This window comes from Heteronotia binoei, chromosome 8 (assembly GCF_032191835.1).
Source record: "Heteronotia binoei isolate CCM8104 ecotype False Entrance Well chromosome 8, APGP_CSIRO_Hbin_v1, whole genome shotgun sequence".
NCBI classification, from domain to species: domain Eukaryota; kingdom Metazoa; phylum Chordata; class Lepidosauria; order Squamata; family Gekkonidae; genus Heteronotia; species Heteronotia binoei.
Genome location: NC_083230.1, coordinates 26,195,638 through 26,213,809, shown reverse-complemented (window position 1 = coordinate 26,213,809; position 18,172 = coordinate 26,195,638). Strand labels below are relative to the sequence as shown.

General features: G+C 44.4%; 1 protein-coding gene across 2 annotated transcripts in view; it reads right to left on the bottom strand.

Moving 5' to 3' along the window:
* CADPS2 (calcium dependent secretion activator 2) overlaps positions 1-18,172 on the bottom strand; it is a 644,998-nt gene that overhangs the window by 269,103 nt on the left and 357,723 nt on the right. For both annotated transcript variants that reach the window (XM_060244821.1, XM_060244822.1), the window contains exon 12: positions 13,136-13,272. In XM_060244821.1, the coding sequence (XP_060100804.1) occupies positions 13,136-13,272 (137 nt within the window). The remainder of the gene's footprint in view (positions 1-13,135; positions 13,273-18,172) is intronic.

The following is an 18,172-nucleotide window of genomic DNA, read 5'->3' as shown; positions in this document are numbered from 1 at the left end:
GCTGGATATGCCTAATTATAGGATTTGAATTCAGTCCAATCTCCCTGCGCTCTTATAGTACACAGAATTCTGTTGGCTTCTTCCCTAGTAATGTTACTTCCCATTCATCTTTATTCTTCCTGTAATTTTCCCAAGTCAGCACAAGAAAAAGAAAACTAACCACCCTTCCATGAAGATGAGTAGATTTATTCTCAGTGGTTTTAGGGTAGGGCAGTCTCCACGTATGGGAAGTAGCTTCTCCTTGGGGCAGGCAGAGTCACAGACAACTTAGATCCCATGGGGAAGAGCTTCACTCCCAAGCTCCTAGGCTGGTTCCAAAGCAGTACAACTCTTATCCATGGGTTCAACAAACGGATTTAAAAAACCTCAAACCATCAGCCAAATGAATGGAGATCAACAGATAGAACTATGGTGGAGGGGAGCAAGAACAAAAGGCAGACCATAAAGGGTGCTTTACAGGAAATTTTCAGGACCTTAAAATCAAGCGGCATACTTCAACCAGACTACAGGCCATCCCCAGAAGACTGGGCCTTATCTCTTGGAGGGAAGAGACTGCTTCAACCTAGAACCGATGAGAAGGGAGATTCATGTTAAGTTAAACAAATCTTCCATTCCCTGGTGGTCCAGGGTGGGGTAGTCTCCATGTATGGGACACAGAAAAGGAATAGTTCCCGGGGAGAGAAAAATTAGAGAACCTTAGCTTGAAAATATATGCTGCAGAACCCTCCTACCAAAGGCTGCATCTGCAGAAGCTGCCTTTTCAATATGCTTGGAGGCTATTTAAAACTACGATCCTAGAAGCTCAGATAAAATATATACCACAAGTTAGGAAAAGCCCAAACAGGTATAAGAAAAAGCCTGCATGGTTAACAAACAAAGTTATTGAAGCTGTAAAAGGTAAGAAGGATTCCTTTAAGTGATGGAAAGCTAGTCCAAGTGAGATTAATAAAAGGGAACACAGGCTGTGGCAAATCAAATGCAAGGCTGTGATCAGGCAGGCAAAAAGGGACTATGAGGAGCATATTGCAAAAAACATAAAGACCAACAATAAAAATTTCTTCAAGTATATTAGAAGCAGGAAACCAGCCAGGGAGACAGTGGGGCCCCTGGATGACCAAGGGGTAAAAGGATTACTGAAGGAAGATAGGGAAATGGCTGAGAAGCTGAATGCACTTTTTGCCTCCGTTTTCACTGTGGAAGATGAGAAGTGTTTGCCCGCTCCAGTCTTTGCAGTGGAAGACGGTAAGCAGTGGGGTGCCACTGGGCTCAGTACTGGGTCCCATGCTCTTTAACTTGTTCATTAATGATTTGGAGTTGGGAGTAAGCAGTGAAGTGGCAAGTTTGCAAATGACACTAAATTGTTCAGGTGAGAACCAGAGAGGATTGTGAGGCACTCCAAAGGGATCTGTTGAGGCTGGGTGAGTGGGCATCAACGTGGCAGATGAGGTTCAATGTGGCCAAGTGCAAAGTAATACACATTGGGGCCAAAAATCCCAGCTACAAATACAAATTGATGGGGTGTGAACTGGCAGAGACTGACCAAGAGAGAAATCTTGGAGTTGTGGTAGATAACTCACTGAAAATGTCAAGACAGTGTGCAAATGCAATAAAAAAAACACTAACACCATATGGGAATTATTAGGAAGGGAACTGAAAACAAATCAGCCAGTATCATAATGCCCCTGTATAAATCGATGGTGCTGTCTCATTTGGAATACTGTGTACAATTCTGGTCACCGCACCTCAAAAAGGATATTATAGCATTGGAAAAAGTGCAGAAAAGGGCAACTAGAATGATTAAAGGTTTGGAACACTTTCCCTATGAAGAAAGGTTAAAACGCTTGGGGCTCTTTAGCTTGGAGAAACGTCGACTGCAAGGTGACATGATAGAGGTTTACAAGATTATGCATGGGATGGAGAAAGTAGAGAAATAAGTACTTTTCTCCCTTTCTCAGAATACAAGAACTCGTGGGCATTCAATGAAATTGCTGAACAGTTGGGTTAGAACGGATAAAAGGAAGTACTTCTTCACCCAAAGGATGACTAACATGTGGAATTCACTGCCACAGGAGGTAGCGGTGGCTACAAGCTTCAAAAGGGGATTGGATAAAAATATGGAGCAGAGGTCCATCAGTGGCTATTAGCCACAGCTTATTGTTGGAACTGTCTGGGGCAGTGATGCTCTGTATTCTTGGTGTTTGGGGGGGGGGGCAAAGTGGAAGGGCTTCTAGCCCCACTTTTGAACCTCCGGATGGCACTTGGTTTTTTTTTTGGCCACTGTGTGACACAGAGTGTTGGACTGGATAGGCCACTGGCCTGATCCAGCATGGCTTCTCTTATGTTCTTATGGTAGCGCTTGGTAAAGGAATGAACTGACTTCCAAAGAGCTACCCAGCAGACTACCTCTAAGGATGGGAAAGCCCTGTAGGCTGCCAAAGTTGCTATTCCCCTATGCAAACGAGCAGTTACACCCAGTGAGGGCTCTAGACTCCTGGAATTGTATGCTAGCAGAATAAACCCTCTGACCCATCTGCTAAGGGTGGATATGGAAGCCCCATTTCCCAAGGACACCTTCCTAAAGGACACAAACATGGAGTCTGACTTGTGAAAGAACTTGGTCCAATCAAGATAAAAGCTCAACACTCTCCAACCAGGGGTGGCCAAACTGTGGCTCAGGAGCCACATGTGGCTCTTTCACACATACTGTATGGTTCTTGAAGCCCTCACCACCCCATTGGCCAACTTGGAGAAGACATTTTTCTTCTTCAAGCCAAGCCAGCCAGCAGTTTGGAGAACTCATTTAAAGTTGCTTTCTTTCCTCTTCTCCCACCCCCCATCTATCTGCCTTCCTTCCTTCCTGTCTGATGGCTCTAAAACATCTGACATTCATGTGCAGCTCTCAAACACCTGACAATTATTCTATGTGGCTCTTACATTAAGCAAGTTTGGCCACCCCAGGTCTAAATAGTGCCATTCCCTCTCCTGAGGATGTTTAGGGCTAGGACAGAAAGAGGGAAGGACCAGTTCCTCTGACTTATGAAAGAACAACTTTGGGGATAAAGGTCAGGTCAGTGTGTAGCACTACCCTGTCATTATGGAAAATGCAAAGTTCCTTGTCCACAGAAAGGGCCCTAAGCTCAGAAACTCTCCTAGCAGAGGTGATTCCCACCACGAAAATGGTCTTAAAGGTGAGCTTCTTGAGTGGACAAATGGCCATGGATTCAAAGGGGGCCTGAGAGAGCTTTCAGCACTATGTTCCAGGAAGGAAACTGGTGTGAACACAGGATTCAGGAGGGCCATTCCCCTAAGAAATCTCCTCACATGGGGTGTTGAGAGAAACATGCCCTTCTTGACTCCTCTTGTACTAGTTCTCAGACTCTTATACAGACCTGCTGAAGGAGAGGAGATGGTTCACTTTAGCTCTATGTGGGTCTAACACTTTCTCCGCACACCAAGACTGGAAAGTCTGCCAGCTATTATTATAGACCCTATTGATGGAGCTCTTTCTAGAATATATATATATATATATATATATATAGTATACACACACACACACACACACACACACTGTGGCTAATAGCCACTGATGGACCTCTGCTCCATATTTTTATCTAAACCCCTCTTGAAGGTGGCCATGCTTGTGGCCGCCACCACCTCTTGTGGCAGTGAATTCCACATGTTAATCACCCTTTGGGTGAAGAAGTACTTCCTTTTATCCATTTTAACCTGTCTGCTCAGCAATTTCATCGAATGCCCACAAGTTCTTGTATTGTGAGAAAGGGAGAAAAGTACCTCTTTCTCTACTTTCTCCATCCCATGCATTATCTTGTAAACCTCTACCATGTCACCCTGCAGTCATGTCATGTCACCCCGCAGTCGACGTTTCTCCAAGCTAAAGAGTCCCAAGCCTTTCAACCTTTCTTCATAGGGAAAGTGTTCCAGCCCTTTAATCATGCTAGTTGCCCTTTTCTGGACTTTCTCCAATGCTATAATATCCTTTTTGAGGTGCGGTGACCAGCACTGCACACAGTACTCCAAATGAGACCCTACCATCGAACCTTGGAGAAGAAGGTCCTTCCTGACTGGTTGGTTCCTCTGAGGATAGCCTCATCAGGCCAAGACTGGAAAGCCTGCCAGGTATTATTGTAGACCCTATTGATGGAGCTCTTTCTAGAAGCCACTAAGGTGTCTATGACCTTATCCAAGTATCCTAGCTCCCTAAATTGCAAGCACTCTACCTCCAGGCTGCGAGGCTTAACACTTCAGGCTGAGGATGAAGGAGGGACCCTTGGAGAAGAAGGTCCTTCCTGACTGGTCGGTTCCTTGGAGGATAGCCTCATCAGGACCTGGAACCAGAATCAGCATGGCTGAAAGTGGACTATCTGTATGACTTCTGCTCTTAGGTCTATGGTCCTCTGAATCACTCTTTGAATTAGCACAGTGGGAGGGAAGGCATACAGTAGTTAATCCAGCCAGTTGTAGCTTAGAGCATCTATTCCTATTGCCTGAGGGCATCTTGTTCTTGTCACAAACCTGTGTACCAAATGATCGAGCTTTGATGCCAAGAGGTTCATCTTTACTGTGCTGAATCTGTGACAGATCTGGTGAAAAGTTTCCTTGTTCAACATCCACTCTGACTGATTCAGAGATCTCTGGCTGAGCTGGTCTGCCAGTGTTGGATGTCCTGGCCACATGGACAGCTCTGAGTGATCTGTAGTACTTGCAGTACTTGTGTCACTTCCGCATGAACAGAACTGAATTTTGGGCCACCCTGATGATTGATATAGGATGTTGTGGTCATATAGTCCATGTGTACAAGGATGTCCTTCCCAACTAAAGACCCCACCTGATTGCCCTGAGCTCCAGAAAGTTGATGCTCCACAAGGCCTCCTTCGGAGACTCTGTGCCATCATCCCATGAGAATGGGCACCCCATCCTAGGAGGCTGGTGTCCATGGCCAGGAGGGACCCTTATAGGAGTCTGGATGGATGCAGCCTCCATTGGAAATCTTTTTTGTTTTTTAAACTTGCAGTAAACAAACTTTATTGATTACCAAAAAGACTTGAGTACAGTATAAGGTATACAGAAAATCACAAAATTTAAATAATGATATAACAACTATATAAATCCTCACTATATAATGCTAGTATGACAAAGATCCATACCTTTCCAAAATTAAACTCTTTTCCCTTATTATTCTCAGTTAAAGGAGTATAATTATAAATTCAACATAACATTGCAATCTTTTCTATTCGGCAGGATATTATTCTTTTTGAAGTAATGTAATATAGGTCTCCATATTTCATCGTATCTGTTGTTATAAATATTCCTGAAAATATCTTCAAAAAAGGGATTACTCACTATTCTTCCCATCACATATTGGAAATCCTGAAGCAGTGTCTGGAAATTTGATGAGCTTGTGTATTTTGTGAACTATTACTTCCTGGGAGAAGAAGCATTTGGAGAGACCAAGCATGGAATCCAACAAGGATCCCCAGAAGCCTCACCAGAAGCATGACCTCCATGTGGGACTGTAGAATAATACTCCTCAGATCTTCTCTCTCCTTTCTTGAGACAGGAAAACCTGATCCTGAATGGTGTCTATGACTACTCTCAGGTGAAGCACCCACTGTGTGGGTAGGAGGTAGTTCTTTTCCCTGTTGATGATGAAGCTGTGGTCTTGCTGGCAGGAGAAAGTCTTTTCTGCATCTGTCACTCCCTGCTGAGATGGAGACTTGATGAAGATGTCATCATGATGTGGAAAAAAATGAAATGCCCTGGGTTCTGAGGAGAGCTATCAGGGCAATGAGCACCTATTGAGGCAGTCTTGAGGCCCAAGAGAAGAGCCTACTATTGGAACTGTCTTTTTCTGTACACAAAACGGTGAGAATCCCAAATTGGTATGTGAAAATAGGCCTCTGACAGAGCTATTGATGCTAGGGAAATTCCTCTTTTAGATTGTGGGAATTATTGACTTGAGAGCTTCCATCAGGAACTTTGTTTCCTTGATCTGGTGAACCAACCATTTCAAGTCCAGAATGGTCTTCATATCCCCATTCTTCTTTGGAACTATGAAGAATATTGATTTCTGGCTCTCTTGAACAGGCTCTATTGCACCAATATCCAGCCAGTGTTGTATAGCTTGAAGCAGCAGCATGCATTTCTTTGGACACCAGTTGGTTGGCATCTGGATAAATCTGTTGCAGGGGAGGACTTGCAGCTCTGGAGAGTAACTGAGTGTGACTGTGTACAGCAGGGGTCCCCAACCCCTGGGCCATGGACCACTACTGGTCTGTGGCCTGTTAGCAACTGGGTCATGAGTTGTATAATTATTTCATTATATATTATCATGTAGTCATAAGAAGAAGATGACAACATTGGGTTTATATCCTGCCCTCCACTCCAAATTTCAGAGTCTCAGAGCTGCTCTCAATCTCCTTTACCTTCCTCCCCCCACAACTGTGAGGTGAGTGGGGCTGAGAGAGTTCTCCACAGACGTTGCCCTTTCAAGGACAGGTCTGTGAGAGCTATGACTGACCCAAGGCCATTCCAGCAGCTGAAAGTGGAAGAGTGGGAAATCAAACTTGGTTCTCTCAGATAAGAGTCTGCACACTTAACCAACACACCAAACTAATAGAAATAAAGTGCACAAATGTATCATTCCAAAACCATGCCCCCCCCGCCTGGAAAAATTGTCTTCTCCAAAACCAGTCCCTGGTACCAAAAAGGTTGGGGATCACTGGTGTACAGTACCCACAGATTGCTGACTGATGACTTCCAATGATCTGCAAAGAACTGAAGATGGCCTCCAATGTTTGGAAGGACTGGACAGTTGTAGGAGTCATGCGGAAGATCTCTTATTTGTTCCCTGGAACCCTGGTTGGCCAGGCTGTGGAAAGAGGGGTTGGGAGCCCCAGGAATCTTTGGCTGCCATCAACTTTTGGGAGACTTAGATGATTGAAAAGCTGGTGTTCCACTTGGAGTCATGAAAGGAGTAGAAATGTTTCTTGGGTTTACCTTCCTTCTTATGTGTGGGTAGAGCCTTCTTTTTGTCCTTATCTTCTATCAGGTACCTACTCACGCTGTTCCCAAAAAGATTAACACCTTTAAAGGGGATGCAAGCCCCCTGAACTTGGAAAGGAGGGTCGAGCTCCCAGTTTTGTAGCCAGGTGGAGCATTTAGCAGTGACATTGGATGCCATAGTTCTTTCTTACTGACAGCTGGATTGTGTCTAGTGATGCATCCACAGAAAAGACTGCTTCTAGAGTGATATTTTTAAGTTCCTCTTTCAGCTGTTTTGAGATGTCAGCTGCTGAAAGATCAGAGGCCCAGGAGCAGACTGCCTTAGAGAAGAGGGAATTTGCTGTGGAGGCCCACAGTGCAGCTGAAGAGGCCTCAAAGGATTGATCCATTCTTCTACTGCATGAGTCCCCAGGGAGGCCCTCTGACTCGGCTGCAATGACCAAGATGGAGCACAAGTTGACAACTGGGGCATCCACCACTAGAAGTTTAAAATGGTCGACAGCCTCAGGAACCAAATAATAGAAATGAGATATGACTGGGTGGTTAGTTTTAGTTTTGGCTGGAGCTTCCCACTCAGCTTTGACCAGCTTGATGAAGGCCAATGGGAAGGGAATCTCAAGGGAAGGAGATCCCCCTTGGCTGAGCTGGGTGGCCAAGCAAGGTCTGGTTCCTCTGCCTCCTTTTTGCAAAAGGAATCTCCAGGATGCATAGAACCTTGGGCAGAAGCTTAGGGAAGACTTCCTGTGGGAAGAGATGGGCCTGCATCATAGTTACTAATGGTGCCTCCTGATCTGAAAGTTCTCCCTCTTCCTTTGTAGAAGAAGAGTTCAAGGAGTCAGAAACATGAGACATCTGACCCAATAGTGGGCTAAGGTCTCTGGAGGAATACGTAGAACAGGGGTGTCACGTTTGTTATGAGGGCCAGATACGACATAAATGAGAGCTTGTTGGTCAAGGCCGTGAGTATCATAAAATGTAAGGCCAGGTAGCGGAGATATAAACTTTATAAAGGACACAGACAAACACAATTAAAGATGTTTTTAAAAAGTATTAGCACTCTTACAATATTGTGGTCAGTATCAAAGCAAGCTCTCCCTCCCCTCCCCTCCCCTACTTCCTCCCCAAGAGAGGAGCCTCAGCCAATGGGAAAAATAGAGGCTTGCTTCTGTGCAATTGAGAAATCCCGGCAAAGCAAGCCGTGACACAGAAAGAAGCAAGAAAGGCAGAGAAGGAAGGAGACTTGCTTGTAGGCCTGACAGGAGCCCTCCGGGGGCGTGATGTGGCCCCTGGGTCACGTGTTTGACATCTCTGACTTAGAAGGTGGGACCTCTTTACATCTCTTAGGGTGAGAGGGAGAATAAGTGGTAGAAGAAGTCAACATTGGATTTATATTCTGCCCTCCACTCAGAGATTCAGAGTGGCTCACAATCTCCTTTATCTTCCTCCCCCACAACAAACATCCTGTGAGATAGGTGGGGCTGAGAGAGCTCTCTCAGAAGTTGCCGTTTCAAGGATAAGCTCTGTGATAGCTATGGCTGACCCAAAGCCATTCCAGCAGCTGGAAATGGAGAAGTGGGGAATCAAATCGGGTTCTCCCAGATAAGAGTCTGTTCACTTAACCACTACACCAAACTGGCTCTCTGTTTCCCCCCCTTCTTCCAGAACCAGAGGAAGTGCAGTGCCTAGCCGTCTTATGCGGCCTAGTGGAATCATGAAGGTTGGAAATGGCTTCTGAACTCTTTTTGCATCTTCCTTTTAATCCAGGCTAGCAGATTAGACCGAGGGCTGGCTTTTCCTGGGATGCATGTTCTTAAAGGCCTGCACACACCACCATTTCCCTGCCTTTTTTTTTTTACCCAGAAGGGAAGGAGGAGAAGAGGGAACGTCCCCCTCCCGCTCGTACCTATGCCAGTCCGCCCACCTTACTTGAAAGCCTGACAAAGAAAGCTGCTGCTTTAATGCCATGATGTGATCAGGCGCTACATCGTGGGCCTTCTAGTCGCAGAGGGAAGAAGAGGAAGTTCTCACTGTGTCCGCTACTGATGCTCCATGGGCCTTTGGAGTGACTGGGGAAGCTCTTGACCTGAAGGCTGGAGTCCCTGTGGCTGTCCCTTTCACTCAACGAAGGACAAAAGAGTGAGAATGGGGGGAAGAGTCCCTCTTGGGCGATCTCCTGACTGGTTGCCCAAAAGAACTGCAGCCTCCCAGGTACAATCTCCTCTCTTCCTGAGGAGGATAGGAAGATTTTTTTTTTTTTTGCATAGGCATGAAGACTCACCCAGATGGCTGTGAAGCCATTTACTTCCGCAACCACAACTTCCACTGTCCGAAGCCAGGAGAGTGGAGGACGGGGGAGGAACACAAGGGGCAAAAGAAGAAATGGAAAGGGGGTGGGGGGGGGGAAGAGGGATCAGCAAGCTCTAAAATGGAACTCAGTCAGCAACCCCTTACTGCCTTGCAGGCAGGGCCAAGACTGGGAGCTTGGGGAGAGAAGCTCCTTCCTCGTGGGATCTAAATTACCTCTCTGACCTTGCTTGCCTCCAGGGAGGAGCTACTTCCCATACAAGGAGACTGCCCAACCCTGGACCGCTGGAGGAATTCTCAAGAATGACACAAATCAGCACTGGCTTAACCACTGGGTGTGTACCCATCCTGAAACTTTCAGTCCTCTTATGTCCTCTAGTGCTTCGGTGAAAGCAGTGAAATTACTCTGGCGACAGGAAATGGTCCACCCACCACCTTGGTGTCAACATGCAGAAGCCAGCCATGGGGATGGTACTGGTCACACAATACCTCTGTTTGAATAGGAATGGGTAGGGGGCAGGATAGATCAAAATCTACTTTGTTGAGAATATTAGAGCATAGCATGTACCATGGAAGACAGCAGTATACAGAAGTCTTGATGCTATTCCAGTATATAAAGAGCAAAAGCAGGATGTACTTCAGAGAAGCAAGGAAGAACATGATCAAAGGAAGAGCCATGGGAAGAAGCCACTGGGCTCAAAGCAGCTGTATGAGGCATGTAAAGTTGAAGAGTATCTTATTGGTAATCAGAGGCCCAAGCAAATTGACAACTGAGGAAAATGGTCTGCTACCTGTCACCTCTGCTGGAATACTGATGAAAAAGCCCTGATCAGACTCAACAGGCCATTGGACAAGAGAAGGCAGACAAAAAAGAAAATGCAGAACACCAGGATTTAGAGGATTTCAGACATTTTAGCTTGCCAAAGCATTTAAAATGATCCTGGAAAAAAAATTAATTTTATTTGGGAAGGAGCTGCTTTTAGAAGTCAATACATATCCGCAATAAATGGAACCAGAGTAACTATCTTCTGTTTTGGAATAAGACTTCCTAATAATTTTCCAACCAAGAGCACACTTGAGTCTGATAGAGCTAAAAAAAAAGATAGTGGTGGGTGGTGGTGGTGGTGGGGGGTGACTTCTTGGTCATGCAACAATCTTTTGTGCAACCATTTCAAAAGCTGTGTGGCTAAGCGAGGCTTGGTTGCCTGTAAGGGGAAAAAATGGAAAAATGCTTTACTTTTTAACCCAGCTATATACTGGAAGCCTACCAACTGTGTGTACCAAGAATGTGGTCTACGTGTGATCTTCTCGATTGCTGATTCAGGAATGCGAGTCATGCACATTCCCAGTATACACAGTTGGATAACCCCAAATATAATGTCTGAAAAAGTCTTCTGAGCAGAGGCATTATGACTGAAACAGAACCAAAACTTGGAGCTCTAACCACTTCCCTCAAAAAATCTTATGCTAGATTTTATTCCTTGAATACACACAGCCTTATCCGCACAACAGTTGGCTGTACATTGTTAGTCAAGTAATGTTTCTTATGTTGTAATTGCTTAGCAGCTCCCCACAGTCTACGGAAGAGTTTAGTAAAGAAATTTTAGTATTGCTAATAATTTTAATCATAGGTTATGTTTAACCCTAATTGTTTCACATTAGGTTGATTTTGTTTTGCAGGGAAATAGTGTGTGTAGCTCCTTTCACTTAATTTGCTGAAATGCAAAGATATACTTTAAAAGATATTTTCAGCACAGGTAGATTGAAAGCGTTCTATATATATCTTGTAAGGGGAAATGTAAGAGGAATTCATTCAAATATATCCCTGTCATGCTGAAACATCAAAAAGCCTCTGAAAAGAAATTATATTATTTATCTTTCTTTACATTATCAGGTAAATGCCTGTCTGTGGACCGTGAAGGTGCCAAATTTGGATGAGGGGAAAGACTAGAGTAAGAGAAACTGCTCACAGAAAATTTTCCAGAGGGTCATATTTTCCTGCATGCAAGCTTGAAATGTCACCCCTCCCCCAAGCGCCACCTAGTATAGATCACTATGTTCAACCAAATGAAGGATAAGGCTGGATCAGGATAATGGGAGGCATGAACTGAACTCTCATTCTCATGGTCCATCCAGTGACCTGTGCATATGCAGGACCAGTAGTGCATGTGAGGGGGGATGGGGCACAGGGCACTTAACATAGGGAGAAAACTGTTACTTGTTTTCAGGTGCATACCTAAAGCTATTTTAAGGACATTCAGGCTAAAATAAGAAATACTAATGCTAAACATTCATGTTTGTTAATGAGCATGCAATACAGGCACACAAAGGCTTTTGAGACCACTGACCAAACTACCCTTCTGGAGATGCTGGCTGGGCAGAGGGCACACTGTGGATTGATGGTTCTGTTCTTACTTGGCTGACCAATTCCAGGAGGAGGTGCTGGGAAACTACTGTTCAGCCCCATGACCATTAGGTTATGGGGTCCCATCAGTGTCTATCTCGTTCTCTCTACTATTTTAAAACTTTGTTTGATTTGTGTTATTGATTTAGATTGGGTTTTTTTTTAATGTTTCTATTGATATGATTTGCTTGCATTGCTTTTATTGTTTGCTTACTTTTATGGTCTGGAGAGGTGACGTACAAACCTTCTAAATAAATAACTTTCCAGCCGTTTCAATAGATCAAGGTGGGTAGCCAGAAATCAAACTTATTATTCTTTTAATCTGTTAAAAAACATTTTCATTGTTTTGCTTGCTAACTTACTGTCCATTGTCTGTACATTAATTCCATGCCATTGTCTGATGAAGTGTGTTTGCACACAAAAGCTTACACCTTGAATTAAATTTGTTGGTCTTCAAGGTACAACCTGACTCAAACTTTGCTTTACAGCTATTTAACGTGGGAAATGGTCCTTACTCTTGCTGTGAAATGGTAGTTTGGGATTACAGGTACTAGAAGAGATAAGGACAGAAGACACCTAAAGCAGAGGGTATACATAAGGCTGGAATAAAACTTACATGACATACTCTTGTGTAATAGAAAATACAGCTTCCTAATTCTTCACCCCTACTTTTCCTATGCGGGATTATCCTTGTTGCAAATGAAAAAGATGAAGACTCAGTGGTGAAGAAATTAGTAAACACTGATTTATGAGCGTCCTTTTTTTGCATGTCTGTAATTTACATCCTCATGTTTGCAAGCCCCCATCCACAAATATGCTACACTTTTTTTTTTTTTGCAAGTGAAAAGACTTCAGATTTCAGTCAAGAAAGGTAAGTAATTTATCTAGAATCTAAGCTCATAAAGCTAACCTTGACTTAGCTGAATGCAAGTGAAATACGTTTATTTGCCTTTCTCCCCCTGTGGTTTTGATTCTATTCTCTGGCTTTTTCTTTCTCAGCCCATAAAAGGGGACAGAATTACAAGACAGATGACATAATGCTTGACATCTGGCAAGCTAGATTTGTACCTTAAAATGCCTGTACAGGTGTTAGCAAATCCTACCACAGAGGGTTCCATATTTATTAAAGCCTTCTGTTTTTATTCAGCCCTCCCTAGAGGAGCAGATAAACCATGGTTCAGAGTCAGTTTGAGTCTATTCTCTTCTCTATTGAGTGGCACAGCAGTAGTCTTCAAGTGTATAATTTTCAAATTTGAAGCCAATCGATTGAAATCCTTTATCCCAACCTCACACACAGTTATTAAATGAGTCTGGAAGAAAAGACCACTTTGCAACAACTATTTCTCACGTTTCCCCCCCCCCCCCCATCCCCGCCACTCCTTTTATCCCAGCCTTTTTACTCACCAAGCAAGAATAGGAATCATTCAATCGGTGATCCAGGGTCTGCCTCTGAAGTACTCTGAAGAGTGTGGCATGGTCAAACTTGCAAGGATTAGCAGAAATAAACTCATCCATGCCATGCTTCTGAGCACGATCGGCAACTGGATTGTGAGGAAGGAGAAAAAGTATATAGATTGAGATGAGATGATCCCACTTTAAGATTCTGATATCAAGTTTAATTGGAAAGAGCTTTATTCAGGTTTTTCTCTCCTATGCTTCCTGTTCCCCTCCCTTCCCCTCCCCAAGATGAACACCCATAACTATATCATCTAGGCAAACAACCATGATTTAAATATAACTATAAGCAAGTGGATAAACAACACAAAGGCAGGGAAATCTCTTCCAGGGAATGGCCAGATCATACTCTGAAGTGTTTGGAGTTGCCAAGTCCCTGCCTCCTCCGGCGGGGGACTTGCGCGTGCACGACATAATGGCATCACCTGGAAGTGACGTCATCATGTCGGCGACACCTTGCATGACCGCTCTAGGTGTTTTCGGGAAAACTCTATGGTTTTCCCAGACGCTCTGGCCATTTGGGAGGGAAAAACTCTATGGTACCTATTGTGCCATAGAGTTCTCCCTCCAAAATGGCTACAGCATCCAGGAGAAACCATGGAGTTTTCCAGGAAACACCTAGAGGGGCTGGCGTGCGACATCACCAGCGTGATGATGTCACTTCCAGGTGACGTCATCACGCCGACAATGTAGGGAGAGGTTCCCCCCGTTGGCCCAATGTGGGCTGGTGCGTTGGGAACCTCCCTGGCGGGAGAACCCCCACTGGACCGGGGGCTTGGAAGCTCTAGAAGTGTTCATCTTGACCAATCCAACCAATACTTATTTTTTTTGTGGGGGGGGAAGCACTGTTTGTTTTAACTGCGTGTTGTGCCTCCGGAAAACATCAGCGATCATAAAACATATTGGTAAAACATGGAATTTATTCCTGGAACCATTGTCTTCATAAAATACTCTGCTAGGTGCCGGTTTACTGAACCTTTATATAACACACATACACATCTGTACTGATAAGCACTAGCAAGATGTCCATCACAGACCGCAGCACTGAAGCAACATTGTATCTAAAGCTCGTTTCTCAAATGGCAAACTGGAGCAGAAATGAACACACTAGCTTGGTGCAGGGTCATTTCCAGCCTCCTGCTTTTTTTTAATATACGCAGCTTTGAATGAAACTAACCTTAATGTAGTAATGGCAAAAAGCTCCTCTAACCGAAACTGGGAAGAGCAAAAATTCTTTGTGTGTGTGTATGTGTAAATTATATATACCATAGCAGCTCAAATGGCACTTCAATCAGAGACCCAAATTTATTGTTTGCAGATTGCATCTTTCAACGCCTTTGAACCCCGCGGGTTTATCAAAAGACAAGCTCCAGCAATCGCTTTAGTTAATGGGTATGTTTTGTCAAAGTCCTCAATGTGAGTTTGTCTACCATGTATGGACCAAAAAAAGCCTTCCAGTGGCCAAAAGGACTAGTTCTGCATTAGCACATTAGCTCACTCTACGCAACATTGGGGAAGAACAGTTTGCGATCAACTCCAAATTGACTTAACCTTTACAATGAAGTCTCTGCTTCTTTGTCCCTTTAATTTCAAATATAGGTCTTTTTTATGTTCATTATGAGAAAAGATGCATCCTTAACGTAGTTTTGAAAAAAAAAAAACCCTGCATAGAACAAATCTAAAATTTCTATAGAAAAGGAGACAAAAGTTTATTGATTAAACCCAATTATAGAGTCCAGTTCATAATAAAACTCTATATTGATCTGTAGGTATGATGCTAACATAATCAGTCACATTTAGAAATTTAGCCCCAGATCATATTGATCCATGTCAAGTTCAACTTCCAGCTGCATTTGCAGATGGAAGAATTATTTAATTCAAGCTGAAGGATCTGCAGCATCCCGTGTTGAAAAGATGCACAAACTAATTCATATCACTTTGCCTCTGCATTGTCAAAGGAAGAGTCACATTCATGTGACACATTTCACCAAGGTGGATATAGCAAATAAACGGTGTGACAGTACACTGATGATTTAAGGTATGAGATGATCACCCACAGAAACAGCAGTATATTTGGCTAGAGTTTGTGAAGCAACACCATGTATGATTAAACACCCTTTAGGCTGTAATCCTGTGCATGGTTAAATCTCATCGAAGTCAGTACAGCATGTGTGGAACTCAGGGATAGCGAAGGAGCACCCAGAGAGATCCTAATTTATTGCACAGCTAAATTTTAAAAAGAGCTGATCTTATACACGATGGCACGGTACAAGCGGTGCTAAACGTTAAGAAAAATAGACACCAGTGGGAATTAGACTTATATGGATGGCATGTTAATTCTGCTATTTTTATTAAAATAGTTTGCTACTAATTTAATGCTTCAGAATTCTTCCCCATTTCCAACAATTCCGTCACAATTTATCAACTATTTACTTGCGGCATAAAATAAAAAGTGGTATTAAGAGAGAGAGAGAGAGAGAGAGAGAATAGCCCTCTTGTGTGCTTTGTCACGTGCATATGAAATCAAGGAAGCCCTCCCAAAGAATTCATAGCCTTGATCGTTCTTTATGCTGTTATTGTGCCTCTCTCTTTTGTTAAAATAAAAATAGGCATTTGTTTGTGCGCCGTTATTAATGCTTCTGAAGATCTATATATATTTATTGTCTGCTGTTAGGCATTTAAGGCCTTGGCGACTTGTTTATAAGCGCATGGACACAAATTGATTCTCTATCAGTCTGCTGGCTCCAAGAGAACAAACTTGGGAGGTCAGCCACATAAATATAACGAAGAACACACAGAATCTTGTGGAGAGCCCTAAACATTGTCCAATAAAAGCTACGCCCCTTTCAGCTGTCTGTCTATTCTCAGACTAGATCAGTAGAATAAACCACTGGTGATGTCTCTCTTCCACAACACCTCGTCAGGGCTCAAAATCTGTACAATATTGATCCGAGAGGGTGGATGGGACTGGCCCTAATAGCTTAAAGTCTCCTTTTACTCCTTCCTCCATGGGTACAGCTGGAGTGATCAATCAGGCAATTGACCTACCCCAACTGGAAGTGGTGGGGTAAATTAAGGGATGACATCTGCAGAGAAAAATAACAAGCAGCTACTGTCACACAATTAAATACATACAAGGGGCATGGCTAGGTGATGTGGAAGGGACAAAGGTAAAATGACAGGTGCCCATATATCCTGATCCCTCACTGTGGTCCATTAATTCTTCTACCATCATGCAGCCAGGGCCGGTATGTAGGAATAGGCCAAGTAGGCTGCCGCCTCAGGCGCAACTTGGCCTAGGGGCGCCATGAGACACCCCTTCTCCCCACGGCCGCCCACCTCCCGGCAGCAGCCCGCCACCCGCTGCCATTCACCTCCTCGCAGTGGCCTGCTGCTGTCCCGTCCCTTCCCCATGCCTGCCCGCTGCTACCCCCTCCCTGCGCCTGCCTGCCACCCTTTGCCTCCCTGCCCACCGCCATTCATCTCCCCGCAGCCGGTCGCTACCATCCCCTCCCCTCTCTGCGGCCGGCCGCCTGCCCGCTGGTCGCCCACTGTCATTTACTTCCCCTCACCCGCTGCCGCCGTCCCCGCCCACCCTCTGTGCTGGCTGCTGGCTTGGCAAAGTCGGGGGGGGGGTGCGTGGCTGTCATGTGCCCCCCCGACTTTGCTGAGCCAGCAGCCAGCATAGGGGGTGGGTGCAGACGATGGCGGGCAGGGGATGGCGGCAGGTGAGGGGAAGTAAACGGTGGTAGCTGAAGGGCAACCGGCGGGCAGACAGGCAGCCATGGGGAGGGAAGGGCAGTGATGTCATTATGACATCATTGGGGCACGTGCACATAGTTGCGTGCCAAAAAAAAATACATAGTGGGGTGGAGGTTGGGGATTCGGCCTAGGGGTGCAGGCACCCCTAGCCCCCAGGCCTGTATGCAGCTATCAAAACACATGCTTCTCAAGCCAGCCTTTGGTCCTTGGACAGTATAGCCAGGGATCAAATCTAGTACCTCTTAGAAAGCCAGGCCTGTGCTGCTTTAATATTTCCATCAATGTGATGCTACCTCCTGGGAGACAGCAGCTATAGTTCTCCTTCTTCTTTGTCAAGTCAAGTCAAGTCAAGTTAGCCAAAAAAGTCTCCACTTTTTTGAAAAAACTAAGATTTTGGACTTCTCATTATTGAGCTGGAGCTTATCACTAGTAAAATACAGAACACAATGGGACAACAGGCGTCTTAAGCCCACTCTAGAGCAGGACAACAGCACCATATCATCAGCATAAAGTAACAAGGGTACATGTAATGCACCGAGTTTTGGACTATGGCAGTCAGGACCAGACAACTGAATAGCCAGGTCATTAAGGAAGAGACTGAATAAAAAGGGAGCCAAAATGCAACTCTTTTTGACACACCCTTATTGGCAGCAATCTTTGATATTAGGTTGCCTGCTAATGAGCATTTGATCTGGCAGGTGGTAGAAGTGTGTAATCTCTTAATAAGCATAAGGAGTCTTTTATCCATGTTTAGTTTATCTAGCTTAATCCAGAGGAGGTCCCTGCCAACTGAATCAAATGCGCCTTTTAAATCTAAAAAAGCAACAAATAATTTCTGGTTATTATGCACAGTGTACTTGTTGACTAGATGGGATAGGATAATGCAGTGGTCTAAAGAGGTCTTCCCTTTGCTGAAGCCCAACTGTTCAGGGCCTAGAATTTTTTCCTGCAACATCCAGAGATTGAGCTTGACTAATAGATGTTTGGAGTAAAGCTTGCCAATTATGGAGAGTAGGCTAAAAGGCCTGTAATTGGCAGGTTTAGTGTGATCACCTTTTTTGAATAGCGGGACCACTATTTCATTCAACCATGCCAAGGGAATTATACCAGTTCCATCTACAATTGTAAACAGAGAGGCAAGGGGAGAAGCCCACCAGTCTGGGTCTAATTTTAAGATTTCGGAGGAAATGGCATCCGGGCCAGGAGACTTTCCTAATTTCAGCT